The sequence below is a fragment of the Clupea harengus genome, chromosome 11 (assembly GCF_900700415.2).
Source record: "Clupea harengus chromosome 11, Ch_v2.0.2, whole genome shotgun sequence".
In the NCBI taxonomy this organism is placed as follows: Eukaryota; Metazoa; Chordata; class Actinopteri; order Clupeiformes; family Clupeidae; genus Clupea; species Clupea harengus.
The window spans coordinates 29245067-29263098 of NC_045162.1; the positions used below are offsets into that span (position 1 = coordinate 29245067).

The window sequence follows — 18032 nt, forward strand, 5'->3', positions numbered from 1 at the left end:
ACCCATTTCACTGAGGACGACCAGCAGGACCATTTTGTTTTATACTACTCAACCAAAAATTGACCCTGGAAAAGGACATATTCATTGGCAAGTAGATTTAGAAAGTAAGAACAGCGTCAACTCCAAGGAAAGCACAACAAATATTTTATTATTGGGAACAAATAGAATGGGAAACTATCTGGGCAAGAATACAATTTGTCATCTGAATCAGTGATGAGTCCGATATGTTTGTCACATTTAATTAATGACACATTCTACAGAAGGACAGGTATTGTTAGGTGAAATTTCACTCAAGTTATCTCAGGACTCCGGAGTTGTAGATCAGTATATTTATTACAAACAATTGCAATCGGGCTCACTCACATCACAAGGATGAAAGTGAAGCAATTTCACTAACATCGCACAGGGTTTATATACTTAAGATTTAGCTAATTTATCTAACTCTGACGCCATAAATGATTCTAACGTCAGCAAGAACAGCCGCACTCGACTAAAAGTACACATATTCATTGCCAAGTAGACTTAGAAAGTAAGAACTCCAAGGAAAGCACAAGAAATATTTCATTATCGGGAACAAATAGAGCAGGAAACTTTCTGGGCAGGACTACAATTTGTCATCTGAATCAGTGATGAGTCCGATGTGTTTATGTCCGTTTAATTAATGACACATTCTACAGAGGGACAGGAATGGTCACCTCCAGGGATGGATTACCGAACAGGCCCAGGGGCTCATGAGCTCAGAGGGCCCCTAAGCCAGAGCCTCTGTGTGAAGTCGCTGTTATGTATCTCTTATTTGTGGGGCCCATGGTTTCATAATCCATCCATGGTCACCTCAGAGCCCCAGGGTCTTCTGCTGCACCTGGCATCCCAGCAGAGCATTTCCAGCCTGCACACACTGAGACACACAGCCCACTGCAACACAAAAGGTAAATGTGAGAACTAGAAGACACAAATGTCTTTAGACTGGCAAAGACTGAGAGGAGACAAGTTTACCTTTCTGAGCTTGAATCCAGGACGCTGCCTTCATGGCTACAAACTGCCATTCATCCCGGGCCTCCAGCCGCAAACCATAGAGCCAAATCAGAGCCAGAGTTGTAGCCCACACAGCCTTGTCTGCCTAAACACAGACATATACTGTCATGACAGAATTGGAAACAGACAGTTGTATAAGATCCAGTAAAATGCAATATGCTTTCTCCTTGATGTTCTAGGGCAAAGTGTTTTGGTGACAATTCAACATCAGTTATGAAAAAAATACATGAAGGCAATTAAACATGCAATACCCTAATATCACTATTGTCAAAGTGGGGTACACGAACCCCCAGGTTACATGGATCGAGCCGACTGCAGTCTCAGAACCAAAAATAAATGCATGGACCCTAGTGTAACTCCCTAGTGTGACATCACAATGTCTAATATGTATGGGATAATGAATATCAATGAGAATATAGAATATCAATTAGGCTACAAGAGAACTGACAGTGTGTGTGAATCACACAGGGTCGTTTAATTTAGCTGGAACGCATTTCTCGAATGTTGCCTGAACGTAATCCCTTCTGCACAATCCAGTCATTATGTGAAAAATAAGAAAAATCAAAAAGTGATGAATACTAATTGGACAATTTGATCACCACTGGTTGAAGTTTTAGATGAGAATGATTTGGGCGCCATGCAAAAGCCACAATAGTAACCTTGAATCGGCTACATTTAAGTTGCTCTTTTCGTTACACACATTCGCACACACACGCGTACACGTACACGTACACGCAAACATACACATACAGTTTAACCCTACAAACAATGTATGGACTCTGCTGTAGATCAATTTAAGAATAGAAAAAGATATATATTCTATTTTATATTCTTAAATTTAATGTGAATATCTTCCTGTTCTTATGAGTGCATGAGAGCAGACACAAATAATTCACTTGCAACCCCTCTTGACCAATCACAACAGTGACACAATGAGTAAAGTAACAATACTATGCACAGTAAAGTGGATGTGTGTCTTTTATGGCCCTTACTTTTCAGTCTATACATGTTACTTGGTAATGTCATTAGGACGCACAGCATCAATTATCATAGCTATGCAGATGACACCCAGCTCTATATTTCTGTAACACCCAACAACTACAGCTCTATTGATTGCTTGGTAAATTGCATTGCTGATATAAATGTCTGGATGTCACAAAACCTTCTCCGGCTCAACCAAGATAAAACAGAGGTATTAGTCTTTGGTGAAAAAAACGAAAGAGAGAAACTATCTGCACATTTTAAAACACTTAACACCAAGCACCAGGCCAGAAACCTAGGTGTCATATTTGACTCATATTTCAATTTTGAAACCCTAATCAAAAATATAATTAAAACATCTTTTTATCACTTAAGAAACTTTGCTAAGGTGCAACCGTTGCTCTCTCAGACTGACACTGAAAGACTGATGCATGCTTTTGTCTGGTCTACCAAAAAAAGCCATTAATCAATTACAAACATTACAGATTGCAGCAGCACGAGTGCTCACTAAAACAAGACAAAGGGCACACATCACACCAGTCTTAAAATCACTGCACTGGTTACCTGTTAGTTTCAGAATAGATTTCAAGATTCTCTCACTAGTCTATACATCACTCCATAGTCATGCACTTGAATATATAACAGACATGCTCTCAAGGTGCACACCCAGTAGATCCCTGAGGTCTTCTGGCACTGAACTCCTAACAGTTCCAAAGGCCAGGACAAAGACACATGGAGAAGCAGCTTTTAGTTTCTATTCCCCCAGCCTTTGGAATACTCTGCCAGCATACCTAAGAATGGCTGAAACGGTTGAAACCTTTAAACGCACACTTAACTTAAGACATACCTCTATAATCTTGCCAATCACTCGCTGTAATATTTATCTGTTTATTTATCTCTGGAAAATCTGTGTCTCTGTGTTTGTATAGCATGTATATTAATTTGTACAGTTTTGTAGTCCATTATAGTCCAGTTCAAATTGGTAGGTACAGTAGAGTTTATTGTTATATGTTATGCTGTGTGCAAGTTGAGGTGCAAATCACCTGTTTGAAATCCAGATAAAAAGTTATTGGTTAGTTCATCTCATATAATGTTATTTATATTATGTGTGTTTACTTTTTGTTTATACAGATGAATTACAAACCAAGGACATTATAGTGAGCTGTCCGTGGTTCTGGGGGTGCTCAGTAGGATGTAGAGTATCTCAGGGGGTGCATGAATGGTGGATAACAGATAACAGATAACACATTCTGGGGAATTGGATTATCGCATTAAAAAAAGTTACATGGAGGTTTGACTATTTTTAAAAGGTAGTTTTGGTTTGTAACTCGTTTTTTTATAACATCCTCAAATACACTTTGTTGATGTATCACCTCATTTTAAACTGAACATGATGTCCAGAGGGGTGCAGTCCTCCAGGCCCATTTAAACATGTCACACTAAAACAAGGCATCAAAACACAAAAACATGACTGAATGATTTAGTATGGAAACATTGGTAAATCTATTTATTTTTAATTGGATAGCTACCATGTATCTATGTTATGGACAGAATGCAAACTAGGTTCAACATTCCTAAAATGATTCTATGATTGCTGTAGCTCTTTGGCTTGTTGGGATGATTAATATAAGACCACTTTTTTACCCCCACTGGCATCAGTTTGGCCAACTCGTCATCTGACTTCTCCAACACTTTAGCCATTGAGGAGTCCATTTCCCATGACCCCGTGGCTTTCTGGAGAGAGATCAGCTGAAGGAGGGGATCTGTGAGGGACTCTGGTTCTAAAAGCCAAAGAAACATTAATTCAGATGAAAATAAGCAGCAAAATAAACAAATATGAATGTTACAGAATATGTGGAAAATATACATCAAACAATTGACTAAAATGAAGATTGTACCTTGGACCTTCTTATCCAGGATATCTTTCGTATCCAGCATATGATAGCAACCTTCTTCAAAAGTCTCTGCTATATGAATAAATGTAAATATAAATACTCTGAACCCATTAATACAATAACAATTCAGAGATAGTATTTAGATACACAAATACTTTGGACTACAGGAGCACAATGTATTTAAAAATAGCTTTTGTCCTTGACTCGTCTTTTCAGCTTTGCAACATCAGTACATCATTACATCTAAAACACACTGCGACAGACAAATGTATGGAGCAAAGCAAGACCCTGGAAATGGATCAGGTGGGCGAACTTATGATATATGTGGAGCGTATTACAACTGAGACGAGATAATACAACAACAGGGTAGATAACGTGGATGAACACTAACCACTCGACCCATTCATCAATCGACCCATAGGAGCCATTGAGGCCATTGAAAAGCACATTGGCACTGCTAAATAAGATAGATGACGAGGGTAGATGACGTGGCTGAACACTTACCAGTTCTCTTTGCACCCATACGATCCCCTCTTTTCTTTCGGGCCTTTTCAATTGGGCCCGCTGAACGGCCCGCTAGACAGCCATAACCACCAAAACCACCAAAACCAGACATGACTGGCAAAAATAAATCAGAAATAAAATGTGAACAGAAGAACCTGTAAGTTATTTTCTTCAGCATAGAATCACTGTGGGATCAGAAGACACACAGTGTAGGGTTTCCCAGTAAAACTCTTCTTATTTTCTTAATGGAGCCTATGGCTGACGCGTGTTCTAATCCAAAAAAGGTCTGTCTTCCAACAGAGATGATTTTTTAAGATTTATTTTTTAGCAAAGACATTAACAAACACTAAATAATCCACCTAATGTAATGTAAAACTTGTATCCCTGACTGACACTCTTTACATATCTTGAAACCTTTCGTTCACACGACACGGTCAGAAAACCGTGAGACTCCTTGACTTCTCGTGCCATCCACAGATCATATACTGCCCGGCTACGGCAGCGCAGTTAGCCCCAAAACAAATGACCTTAAAGCTACAGGCACCTATATTATCAATCAATCAAATCTATATATCAATGGATATATTAATTAATACTAAATAGTACAATTACTATACAATAATGTAAATAACAATTATCAAATCATGAACTTAATACTAAATACCTTTCATAAACAATCATGTATTGAGGCCTTTATCCCAAAATCATTAAATACGCATATGGCACCTACACACAGACATAGAAGAAGACCCACTGAGCATTGGGGTTGGTATGGTTCTGCGGAGCAGTGGTCCCTGCACAGCCTGTCCGCTGCCCTTGTGGATGGCGATGAAGGCGGTGTGTGTGCTGCTGACTCCAGACTGCAGGCTGAGCTGCAGCAGCTCCTCTCTCAGGGCCGCTGCCTCTGGCCCTCCTGCCCTCTCCACCACCTCCAGCGAGCGAATCAGGGCCCGAGCCCCCAGCCGGTGGAGGGTCACTCTGCAGTGTGGGGAAGACCAGGGGAGATCAAAATCTCTGAATGTTTATATTTACAATACTATGTGTATATGTACAATACTATGGAGAGGTTTTAGCTACTTGGAAGACAAACTGCTGTAAATTGAGAATACAAAGGTACAGCCCACAATTCAGGTGAAAGAAAAGAATCGTGGACTGTACCTTTAACAACACACAAAGTTCACAGAAAACCCTTTGCCTTCCAAAACAGCATCAATTCTCTGTATACTTGGTATACATGGTATACTTGGCAGGTAGGTTTTTCCAAGAATCTTGGAGATGATTTTAGTTCAACCTGCTTATGTTGCTGATCATTAACACCTGTTTGATATAGTTGTTTGCTGTTTAATGATGCATTGGGATTTATGCTTTCAAAATCCTTAATGTTTTTAGTTTGACACTTTCTTTCTTCATGTTGTCATTGGAATCTTTCACTATTTTTCAAAAAGAATGTTTGGAAAACTAAACGGATGATAATGATCTTTTTGTTATTGCCAAGATAATACAGAATATAGAAAATAACTGCATTCGGTTAAGATCATTAGCAAGGCTAGTACCTCTCTAGTGCCTTTTTGGCATTTCTAGTGAGGCCAAGTCTCAAGGGTAGATCAGTAACAGTGTATAATTTATACTGTTACGATATTCTTACCCTTTACCAGAATGTTGCTGAAACTACAGTAGGTTCATGAAATCAAAATCAGCCCTGGGCCTTGAAACTGAGAGGTGAAAAGGATCTAAGTTCCTGAAATAGGGTTCTTTTTCAGAGCAAACAAAAACTCATGTTCACCCTGTGTCTCCTGTGGGTTTGAGACAGAAGCCGAGTTGGTTTTTGACCGTCTCCTCCAACAGGTTGTACTGTATTGTCACAGATCCCTCAGGATTCCCTGAGCTCTAAAAACAGGAAATGCAGTATGATGTTAGTGTCATCACTATATCATCTTGCATCTGAAAGTCCAGAAAATGTAAAACATGAACAGAAAGAACAAGAAATCTAAAGCATATATAAGCCTTTTGTGTTGCTTGCTCCATTGTTTGTATGGGGGAGCTTTTTCATTTGTCTACAACGGTACAATAGTCCTACACACATGTTATGAGTTACAATCCTCCTAGACACATGTTGGTCAAAACACATTTTCTGTGTTCTGATGGTCACCAGAATAAAAAGACTGGTACTCCAACTATAAAGCCCCTCACTCCAAACCAGGTTGGCAATGCCTATTTATCCATAACCTTTACAGGTTCAAAATAACCACACAAGACCGGTGGAGAGGTAATATTGAGATGTCCTCTCACCTCTCCTTTGAGCTGAGCATACAGCAGAGCCCTTTGGCCATGGAAGAGCACTTTGAGTGGAGGAGACAAAGTGGTGACTGACACACCATCTGGAAGGTCCCAGACAACAGAGATGTCCTTCACTGCTGGCTGCAGTGCATAGCGGAGAGACTGCATCACCTGAGAGGGGGGTGTGAAAAGTCAAATAGTATCTGTGAGGATTAATGAAACAAAATTACCACATCACCCGCCAGTCCTTCAGTTCATTTAGTGTACTATCCTTGTTCAGTACAATCACACCCTCAGTAGTGAATGAATCTCTGTCTTTCTTTCTCAACTCCAGTTGTCTGCACACAAGTTCCATCTCCTCCTACCTTGGGCTGCATGCGGTCTGTTCCGGTGATGAACTGAGCATGCCCAGAGCCCTCCTGGGCTAAGCCATTGATTAAAGCAGTGCTGGCGCCCTGTCCGATACCAAAAGAGAAGCACCTGGACACATCATATGGAGGTTAGTTTATATCTTTTTTATATACAGTATATATTAAAAACACTTCTCTTATGCACAAACTAATAAAACACCCGAAACACTGTTGAAGTCATTTTTTGTGTGGTGTGACCTATCACATACCGGTGAGAATTGACATTCAGCTTCACCAAGTCCACAACCTGCTTAGTGTTTCCCACTTCTCCATCAGTGAAAATGAAGAGCTAGGAAAAAGAGAAACCACATGTGTTACCTGGGAGCACACATTCAGTATGAAATATGTATTGTATGGAAGAGGTTTTGCTCAGCCCTCTTGTAGTACCTTTTGAACATAACGACTAACCAGCTAAAGGCACAATTATTGCTCATTAGGGCAGGCAGACTTTTTAGACTCCTAACAGGTGAAGTGAGTCACAGTGATGTGTCCGATAATCTACCTGTCTGGGGTGACTGGGAATGCAGGGCTGGCTGTAGATGTGTTTCAGAGGCTGCAAAATCTCAGTGCCCCCCATGTCTGCCTTCATTCCATTCACTTTCTGAAGAGCCTCATCCATTGTGTTCTGCTTGTATTCCACGCTCTTCCTGCAAGAGGACAGTAGCCATCATATTGAAAGAGTCAAAACCTAATCTGAAGCATCATAAAATAGATAATATTTAAGTGAGACAGATGAATGGGAAAGCATGCTGACGGGAAGAAACTTTCAAAACGGGATCCAAAGCCGTAGATGTTGAAAAAGCAGCCCATGGGAAGGCTCTTCAAGAGAAGGAGCAGCGTGTCCTGAAGATTATAGGAATTAGATTGAGTAGTAAACCACCATGGAAAAGCATCTACGACAAATGTGGAATATTGCCAAAGAGAAGAAGTAATGACAAGGCCTGATTTGGCAGGTTTGTCAGTTTAGGTACTCTCTAGCAATATAGTAATATACAATCATGATACCCTGGCACTCTCGATGCGCATCTTTGCGTCTTTTCCTGAATGCATTCTGCAGTCCATACTGCCTGATCGGTCCACCACAAAAATAAACTCTCCACAAGTGGCAAGTGAGGATGTTACTGCAGCAGGGAACTCTGGGTAAAAGCTGAGCATAACCACAGGGTCACCCATCAAAGAGCCTAAGAGAGAAACAGAGAGGAGGGCACTTTACTTTAATTTACTTAATTGAATTTCTACATCAAGCCATATTAAATCAGTTTGGTAAACTATTTTACAACCCACAGCCTATGATAAAACAATGATCAGTGAGCTCCATAGAACTGTGCAGTTTATCAGCAGGTGAAGAACACAACCCCTCACCTGGCTCAGCACTGTCCTGTCCACCCTCCACTATGGCAGTGGGCTCATGAGCATCCTGGTAATACAGCAACAGCTCCACATCCCGATCAAACACGTGGCCTGAAGAGAGACTCACCTGGAGGATCATGAAGAGGAATAAAATAAAATACAATACAAAATAACTACTGCTACTCTTCAGACAGACATTCATGTCCCCTGACCCCCACCCCATACCATACCGTGGCCTGTGTTTTGTCTGCGTTTAGGTAAACCAGTGGCTCCAGAGCACAGTTGGACTCCACTTTAGAGATGGGCTGGGGGGAGGATAGGTGAGCACTCAGAGCCAAAGTGTAGGGCACCATACCAGCTGGGACTGATGTCACAGTGGCCATTTTACTCCTGTCCATTTCTGAGAGGAGAGAGTTGGGAGAAATGCTACTGTGTTATGAACTGAGTGTTATGAACATGTTAAGGAACATTGTTACCTTCAACTTTGCCTAGCTTTGTTTTTAAGAATAACATTTGGACAATTTTGGCTTCTAATATTCAGGCGCTGCCCCCAATCACACATAAATCAAAGTAACAGGAGGCTTAGCGCTCACGCTAACTAACGGTGAGCATGGTCTACAAGGCAGGATGAGCTCTATATCTTAAAACTCTTATCAGTTCTTCAATGCAAAGATAGTGTGTTGTTAGAAGAGGTATGCCAGGCCTCTTCACCACAAGCCTCCAGGTTTCTGGCTCTCACCCTGGGGTGTGTAGCGGGGGTTGAGCACAGCGGGCAGACAGAAGCGCAGGGCGTCATCAGCTTGCATGGCCAGCTCTGAGATGTAGACCAGAGTGATGGCAGCGCTCTCTCCTGGAGGCAGGCTGCCCACGTTCAGCTGGAACATGTCTGGGCTCTGATCACTCTCCTCCAGCAGGAAAGCCTGATGGCCTGAGCTCAACGCATCATCATACTGCTCCCGTGCCTGAACCAAGGGGAAGTATAAACATTATTATACATCAAGTACAGTCACTATTACAAAACACCTATTTCACATTAAGGCAAAGACGACTTTTTTTAATAATATACACCCAGTCAGGTGATAGTGTATGGACAGATCATTAAATTCATATGTAGAACGAAATGAATCATTACTTTCAGCCAGATATTACACAAAGAAGAAAATGCTTAAATATTACTTCATGTGTATATATTATATACAAACTTTCTTTCCTCATATCCATGTACGGTATTCAGTTACACGTATCGGATCCATTGCTTTCCTTTTCCCTGCATATTATGCACTGATGAATCAATATTTGTTCATAGATCACAGATCACAGATGTAGTCAGTGATGATGCATATAACCTTCCCAATACAGTCACATAGGAGCCTACATATTATGCACTATATACACATTGTAGTCATGCTGTTAAGTTACACATGTAAACATAAATCAGTGTCATTCAAATGGTTCACCTTCTGTTTGTCCTGCAGCTTTGCCACCACCTCTGTGTCTCCTAATTTGGCGCTGAAGTGGCAGAGGGCACATTCTCCAGGTAGGGGGAACACAAACACAGCCTCCAGGGGGCGCTCTTCTCCATTCACATACAGCAGAGTGGAGGTCACTGTGGCTACATGTCCCTGCACACGCACATCCACCGCCACGCTCTTCAGAGGAACTGGAGGAGGACAGTTTATGAGCGAGAAACTGATTGAATCTTTACAGAGATACGCACTGACCTAAACTTCAATTCAACTTCAATTCTAAAAGAAATAAAAAAATTGGTCTATATGGTGAATTGGCTTGGCAGCTAGAATGACAGGCATGTTTATATCTTACTCACATTATCATACACCACAAAATGAATTTCAGGATGTTATACTGGCTACCGACAAAAATGTATCTCATGAAATTAAATAATTACATCATACTGCTCTATTATATAAAATATACATTTTATTTTAATTTAGCCTTTTAGTAACTGCATCGAAGAAACTTAAAGCTGAACTTGCAATGTTAAGTGTATTTATAGTAATTAAACTTGCTCGAAGACGTAAGCTACTGCTTTAGAAAACTATCACCAACTGTGCTTACATTCTGGTAACCATGATGAAAAAAACAAATAGTCTCTTTGACCGTCTTGGGTTTGATCATCAGCTGTAATTATATATCACCATCATCTCGCTGCGTTAAGCAGTTAGCTAGGAATGTTCCAACAACATACCTTCCTTTCAGTCATTATGTGTGCACAGGGAGGGGTGAACTCAACTCCCACATTGACATAAGTGTTGCATATACGTATACATGATGTACAGTAGGTGCTTCAGAATGACCCAAAGATTACCCCATGACATTGCTTCACCTGTGTTTGCATGGACAGGATGATTTTAACAGAGGAATTGTAGCTAGTACATGGCCTTGCTTGGATTTAGAAATTACCAGTCAGTATCTGAAAAAAAAACTTAGCTGTGCTAAATTCTATGCTAAGCCTCCTTTAGTAATGGTATTGGAACACTGACAGAGATGGGCTTGGCCTAGCTGAGAGTTAATAGAGATGGGCTTGACCATTTTATCATGAAACATGAAACTGGTTACCGGTATATGCATTGACAGATATAGGTGTTGCTGAACAAGACTGAAGTGTATCTCTTTCTTGATTCTTTAAATGAACAGCGATTTAGTCCATTTATTGGGTTTCTTCGATTATGGTGATTCCCATTACTTTCTTTGAATTTTACAGGGACGGGACATTGAAACAGGGCTTTACACAATGGAAAGCCTGAAACAGACCACTTCAAGGGCAACATCGGGGTTTTTCAAACTTGGCCCTATTTATTTGAGATATTTTGGGGTCCAAGTATTGAGTTAGAATGCTATAACCAACATCCGCAAAACGGCTAGCCTATAGGCTACAATGTAGGCTAATCCCTTGGGCAAGCATCTGCGTCAAAGCTTGTTTTGACAGGCTCATAATGTTATTGTGAGTGTCTGAAAACATGGAAAAGATCCGTACAGAGATAAACCTGTGTCTGTTTACCACAATAACTGTAAAGAAACGGTAGGGAAATTACTGTCTCTTCCGTTGCTGAAGTTTCAGTATTAGTTTCTGTAGGAAATGGCTCTTATAGTTATTTTCACGTATGAAAACTAAATTTAGCCTGCACCAACGATAGGTTGATAAAAATATACTTTATTAATTATACTTTTTCAGGCTTCCCTCGATTGGCTGGCACTCATTTCAAATTTAAATAATAATTTATTATTAGTTGGTTCTCCTACTTTATCATCGTATAGCCAGCCTACTGTAGCCTACACTCATCTTACATCGGACCAATGAAAGCAGGCAGTTAAAATAGGCGAAACGCTGACACTGCTTCCGTTTTCCACAAACCCTACAGTAGCCTTGTATTAAAGTCCAGAAAAAACACAGAAACGATCAACACAAAAATATAAGCCAAATATGCAGTATCGACCTCCATACATACCTGGCTCATTCTTGACCGTAACCAGACCACAGCAGTTCATCATGTTGACGCTTCAGCTCTTCAATTTTAAAGTGGAAGCAAAGCCTACAAATTTACGAAGGGACCTTTTATTTCACATACAACAGTGGGCATTAGCATTCCAGTCTAGCACCACGCCTGCATTCCAAATACTGAGGAAATAGCCTGCTAAACTCGATCAGGCTCTAAACTAGAGCCATATTGTATTGGCGAATGTGCTCGTCTCCGGGAAAAAACCCGGAATAAACAACAAAGATCAACAGTTTCTTGATAAAAAAAAAAAAAGCCTACGCAGTGTATAAGTAGCCTATCACAAACCTAGACGTCGCCCTTTTCGACTCAACTTTGGTCATGGTATTGCAAAGTCATTCTGGCAAAGTACCGACTTTAATCAAGATTATTTTGATAAGTTACAGCGGTCGTTCTTTTATTACAGTAACCAGGAACCTATACACTTACAAATAGAAGTTTCCTCCGGACGGAAGGACCACGCAATTCCCCTCACCGAAAGCGAAAGTGAAATAAAGCAAAGCAGAAAGGAGAAATTATTTTATCTAAAAGAAATACAGCCGTTCATCTTAATATGAGTCAACAACTGCATAGATATCATACTTAAAGCTGCAGCATCCCCCTCAAGACCTTTTGGTAGGCTACAGCAGTGGGATGCCAAAAGAAAAGTGATGGTGGTCCGCGTGATTTGGAATATATACCTTTAACTGCGCATCACCCTATTCATTGAGGACGACCAGCAGAACCATTTTGTTTTATTTTAGTCAACCAAAAATTGACCCTGGAAAAGCACATATTCATTGCCAAGTAGACTTAGAAAGTAAGAACTCCAAGGAAAGCACAAGAAATATTTTATTATCGGGAAGAGATAGAGCAGGAAACTATCTGGGCAGGACTACAATTTGTCATCTGAATCAGTGATGAGTCCGATGTGTTTGTGTCCGTTTAATTAATGACACATTCTACAGAGGGACAGGAATGGTCACCTCCAGGGATGGATTACCGAACGGGCCCAGGCCCAGGGGCCCATGAGCTCAGAGGGCCCCTAAGCCAGAGCCTGTGCGTGAAGTGAAGAGGTGTATTTTTCTGTTGGCTTTAATTGAGTGTACCTGCGCTGTGTAAGGAAATGTGTATGTGCGCTGTAAATCCTGTAAATCCAATTTTTGCAGGCGCGCGCATACGGGGGGTGGTGGTGTTGGGGGCTTTTACATGTCCATAATCCGTCCATGGTCACCTCAGAGCCCCAGGGTCTTCTGCTGCACCTGGCATCCCAGCAGAGCATTTCCAGCCTGCACACACTGAGACACACAGCCCACTGCAACACAAAAGGTAAATGTGAGAACTAGAAAACACACACGTCTTTAGACTGGCAAAGACTGAGAGGAGACAAGTTTACCTTTCTGAGCTTGAATCCAGGACGCTGCCTTCATGGCTACAAACTGCCATTCTTCCTGGGCCTCCAGCCGCAAACCATAGAGCCAAATCAGAGCCAGAGTTGTAGCCCACACAGCCTTGACAGGATGCATAACTAGGTTCAACATTCCTAAAATTATTCTATGATTGCTGTAGCTCTTTGGCTTGTTGAGATGATTAATATAAGACCACTTTTTACCCCCAAGGGCATCAGTTTGGCCAACTCGTCATCTGACTTCTCCAACACTTTAGCCATTGAGGAGTCCATTTCCCATGACCCCGTGGCTTTCTGGAGAATCAGCTTAAGGAGGGGATCTGTGAGACACATTAATTCAGATGAAAATAGGCAGCAAGATAAACAAAAATGAATGTTACAGAAATTATATGTGGAAAATATACATCAAACAATTGACTGAATTAAAGATTGTACCTTGGACATCAAACCCGCCTTCGTCATCCAGCATAGCACGGCCTTCCATGTCAAACGTCTCTCCTACATGATTAAATGTAAATATAAAAATAAATCTGAATCCATTCATACAATAACAATTCAGAGACAGTATTTAGATACACACATACTTTTACATGGACTACAGGAGCACAATGTATTTAAAAATAGCTTTTGTCCTTGACTCGTCTTTTCAGCTTTGCAAAATCAGTACATCAGTACATCTAAAACACACTGCGACAGACAAATGTATTGAGCAAAGCAAGACCCTGGAAATGGATCAGGTGGGCGAACTTATGATATGTGTGGAGCGTATTACAACTGAGACGAGATAATACCACAACAGGCTGAACACTTACGACTATCCATTGCACTCATTCCACTCCTAGGTGGCCTTGGGGACATTCTACCTATAGGAACCATTGGTCCCATTGAAGAGCACATGGCCATAGGTCCACCAAAACCAGACCCCCTGGCAAAAAAAAAAAACTGAAATAAAATGTAACAGAAGAACCTGTAAGTTATTTTCTTCAGCATAGAATCACTGTGGTATCAGAAGACACACAGGCAAAGAAAGAGACCCACTGAAACTTGGGGTTGGTATGGTTCTGCGGAGCAGTGGTCCCTTCACAGCCTGTCCGCTGCCCTTGTGGATGGCGATGAAGGCGGTGTGTGTGCTGCTGACTCCAGACTGCAGGCTGAGCTGCAGCAGCTCCTCTCTCAGGGCCGCTGCCTCTGGCCCTCCTGCCCTCTCCTCCACCTCCAGCGAGCCCAATCAGGACCCGAGCCCCCAGCCGGTGGAGGGTCACTCTGCAGTGTGGGGAAGACCAAGGGAGATCAAAATCTCGGAATGTTTATATAACATATTCACATGTACAATACTATGGAGAGGTTTTAGCTACTTGGGAGACGAACTGCTGTAAATTTAAAATGCAAAGGTACAGCCCACAATTCAGGCGAAAGGCTCTTTGCCTCCCATTTAGAGAGCCAGGACTGTTTATGAACATCAGAGCTTTTTTGAGTGCAGATAGAACAGACAGCTAGAGGACCTCGAGAAGCAATTCCTGAATTTGACAAAAACTGTATTTGAAGAAGAATCATGGACTGTGCCTTAAACAACATACAAAGTTCACTAAACAGGAAAACCTTTTCCCTTCAAAAACATCAATTCTCTGTATACTTGATATACATGGTATACTTGGCAGGTAGGTTTTCCAAGAATCTGGGAGATGATTTTGGTTTTTCCAAGAATCTTGGACATGATTTTAGTTCAACCTGCTTATGTTGCTGATCATTACCACCTGTTTGATATAGTTGTTTGCTGTTTAATCAGGCATTGGGGTATATGCTTTCAAAATCCTTAATTATTTTATCTGGAAAGTGTTGAGTCAGTTTGACACTTTTTTTTTCTTCATGTTGTGTCATTGGAATCTTTCACTATTTTCAAAAAGAATGTTTGGAAATCTAAACTGATGATAATGATCTTTTTGTTATTGACAAGCTAATGCAGAATATAGAAAATAACTGCATTTGGTTAAGATCATTAGCAAGGCTAGTACCTCTCTAGTGCCTTTTTGGCATTTCTAGTGAGGCCAAGTCTCAAGAGTAGACCAGTAACAGTGTATAATTTATACTGTTACGATATTCTTACCCTTTCTCAGAATGTTGCTGAAACTACAGAAGGTTCATGAAATCAAAATCAGCCCTGGGCCTTGAAACTGAGAGGTGAAAAGGATCTAAGTTCCTGAAATAGGGTAATTTTTCACAGCAAACAAAAACTGTCATGTTCACCCTGTGTCTCCTGTGGGTTTGAGACAGAAGCCGAGTTGGTTTTTGACCGTCTCCTCCAACAGGTTGTACTGTATTGTCACAGATCCCTCAGGATTCCCTGAGCTCTAAAAACAGGAAATGCAGTATGATGTTAGTGTCATCACTATATCATCTTGCATCTCAAAGTCCAGTAAATGTAAAACGTGAACAGAAAGAACAAGAAATCCAAAGCATATATAAGCCTTTTGTGTTGCTTGCTCCATCGGGGGAACTTTTTAACTTGTGTACAACGGTAAAACAGTCCTAGACACATGTGAAAAAGTCACAATCCTCCTAGAGAGATGTTGGTCAAAACACATTTTCTGTGTACTGATGGTCACCAGAATAAAAAGACTGGTACTACAAATATAAAGCCATTCTCCAAACCATGTTTGCAACGCTTTTTTATCCATAACCTTTTCAGGTTCAAGATTACCATAAAAGACCGGTGGAGAGGTAAGCCTGAGGTAAACCTCTCACCTCTCCTTTGAGCTGAGCATACAGCAGAGCCCTTTGGCCATGGAAGAGCACTTTGAGTGGAGGAGACAAAGTGGTGACTGACACACCATCTGGAAGGTCCCAGACAACAGAGATGTCCTTCACTGCTGGCTGCAGTGCATAGCGGAGAGACTGCATCACCTGAGAGGGGGGTGTAAAAAGTCAAATAGTATCTGACACTGTGTGAAAAAAAAACTCCTACAGATAACCACAGCAGTCAACTAAATATCAAACAGGAAGTCAGCGTTGCATCTCACCAGCATCAGTTTGTTCGCAAACGTGCAATCGTGCACCACATCTGATAAAAACACCTTTAGCTGTGAACACTTTGAACACAACTCAAACACAAAAACCTCATGTGAAAAAATTGCTGATGACCTGGTGCGTAATGTATGTAATTCAATAAAATCATGCTTGTATTAAGGTTGTTGAATACATTAAGCAAAGTCACTTTGCAGTCCACCAGATTACAGCTGTAGGTTGTTTACGGTTTATAGGGGATCATGATAAAAGGAAAAAGGGGAGAGTGCCATGGGTGCAGAAGGGATCATACCTGAAATAGAGACATAGTGGTTCGTATAAAGTAACAGGTAACATTAGATATGCACAGGTAAATATGAAACTTGGTCCAGCTAAAGGTGAACTATAATACCCACGACAGCCACTGCAGGCAAATGTCATGCTTCCTGCTTGCAACCATGTACCTTTCTCGATGGTGGACTGCAAAGTGACTTTGCTTAATGTATTCAACAACCTTAATACAAGCATGATTTTATTGAATTAAAAACTTTGCGATGTTGACATACATTACGCACCAGGTCATCAGCAATTTTTTCACATGAGGTTTTTGTGTTTGAGTTGTGTTCAAAGTGTTTACAGCTAAAGGTGTTTTTATCAGATGTGGTGCACGATTGCACGTTTGCGGACAAACTGATGCTGGTGAGATGCAACGCTGACTTCCTGTTTGATATTTAGTTGACTGCTGTGGTTATCTGTAGGAGTTTTTTTTTTCACACAGTGACAGAAAAGTTTATACCTGATGACTATGGCAGTTATTTTCCTTTAAAGTCCCTCAGGTTTCTGATGAGAAACTTTTATTTATGATTTTATTTAGCTGTCAGGATAAATTGCATTATTTCACCGTATTTCAAAGATTGTTTATTTTTTAAACCTGTTGAATGAATGGATGAAAGCCCATTTATATTTCATATAATTAATCAATTTGTAGCATGCAACAATAATTTTTACATTAACATATTGAGTAACTATGTTTGGAAGTCAAAAAATGAGTGTACTTAAGTTAATGCATCACATTTGTTCAAAATACTTTCATAGCAACTCCGTGACCCCCATACTGCAATAGCACATGTTATTTAACAAAACCACAGGCATATTCATATGCCCTTATTACCTACATTACACAAAAAGTGAATTATAGGAGTATAAGAGTTGCCACATGATGGCAGTATTATATGAACCTCATTTTTGAAATGACTATGCAAATACTACACAGTGTAAAACACTTTTTCATGTCTGAAGTGTATAAATGTAATCATAAATACAGTATGTTTTGATACTTCAGATGTCATTACACACACTTTCCTGGGCATATTCCTAATTATCAACTATTAGAGAGATTACCATTATATACACTTGAAAAGGATGGACATCCTGTTTCACACATAGGCACTTAGCTGAGTGAAAAGATAGACTGAATTTCTAGTGAAATGTCGTCAGCATCGCTAAGGGAAGGGGTTGCATTCTGAAACTGGCAAATGGAAAGTAACACCTAAATAAAGGCCTACAAAAGCTCGCTGGGTCAGGTGTACATATAGAAAAAGTGGTACACACGGATCTCTCAGAAGAAACCAAGATGTAGATGTAATAACAGTTTATTTGGAGAGCCAACGCCTAGGGGAAC

The 18032-nt window shown here is 40.6% G+C and overlaps 1 protein-coding gene and 2 long non-coding RNA genes across 7 annotated transcripts; all 3 read right to left on the minus strand.

Moving 5' to 3' along the window:
* Positions 1-127: 127 nt before the first annotated feature.
* LOC105907829 (von Willebrand factor A domain-containing protein 5A-like) lies at positions 128-12802 on the minus strand. 5 transcript variants are annotated; one of them, XM_042709202.1, is made up of 19 exons: positions 12394-12802; positions 11917-12000; positions 9907-10109; positions 9189-9411; positions 8680-8849; positions 8462-8576; positions 8105-8280; positions 7854-7942; positions 7602-7746; positions 7309-7388; positions 7055-7169; positions 6702-6860; positions 6196-6299; positions 5143-5390; positions 4413-4526; positions 3912-3980; positions 3658-3794; positions 994-1117; positions 128-912 (listed from the first exon to the last, which is right to left on the minus strand). In XM_042709202.1, the coding sequence occupies exons 2-19, from the start codon at positions 11957-11959 to the stop codon at positions 833-835; spliced, it is 2394 nt and encodes a 797-aa protein (XP_042565136.1). In that variant the 5' UTR covers positions 11960-12000; positions 12394-12802; the 3' UTR covers positions 128-832. The 5 variants fall into 5 exon arrangements, with proteins under 5 accessions (XP_042565136.1, XP_042565137.1, XP_031432647.1 ...); XM_042709203.1 differs by lacking the exon at positions 12394-12802 and adding an exon at positions 12253-12386; XM_031576787.2 differs by lacking the exon at positions 12394-12802 and having other exon boundaries at positions 128-695; positions 832-912; positions 11917-12213.
* LOC116222480 lies at positions 128-13710 on the minus strand. The gene is made up of 3 exons (XR_004164687.2): positions 13340-13710; positions 13178-13258; positions 128-831 (listed from the first exon to the last, which is right to left on the minus strand). It is a non-coding gene; the product is annotated as an uncharacterized LOC116222480 (long non-coding RNA).
* An 864-nt stretch (positions 13711-14574) lies between these two features.
* Positions 14575-16248, minus strand: LOC116222479. The gene is made up of 3 exons (XR_004164686.1): positions 16094-16248; positions 15596-15699; positions 14575-14614 (listed from the first exon to the last, which is right to left on the minus strand). It is a non-coding gene; the product is annotated as an uncharacterized LOC116222479 (long non-coding RNA).
* Between the last annotated feature and the right edge of the window lie 1784 nt (positions 16249-18032).

Excerpts from the sequence above, each read along its gene's own strand:
- LOC105907829 (XM_042709202.1), bottom strand. The coding sequence starts at position 11,959 with ATGATGAACTGCTGTGGTCTGGTTACGGTCAAGAATGAGCCAG. Across the intron at positions 8,850-9,188 it reads CCCCCGCTACACACCCCAGG|AAATGGACAGGAGTAAAATG; the intron begins GTGAGAGCCAGA and ends CTCTCCTCTCAG. Across the intron at positions 7,170-7,308 it reads CTGAATGTCAATTCTCACCG|GTGCTTCTCTTTTGGTATCG; the intron begins GTATGTGATAGG and ends TGATGTGTCCAG.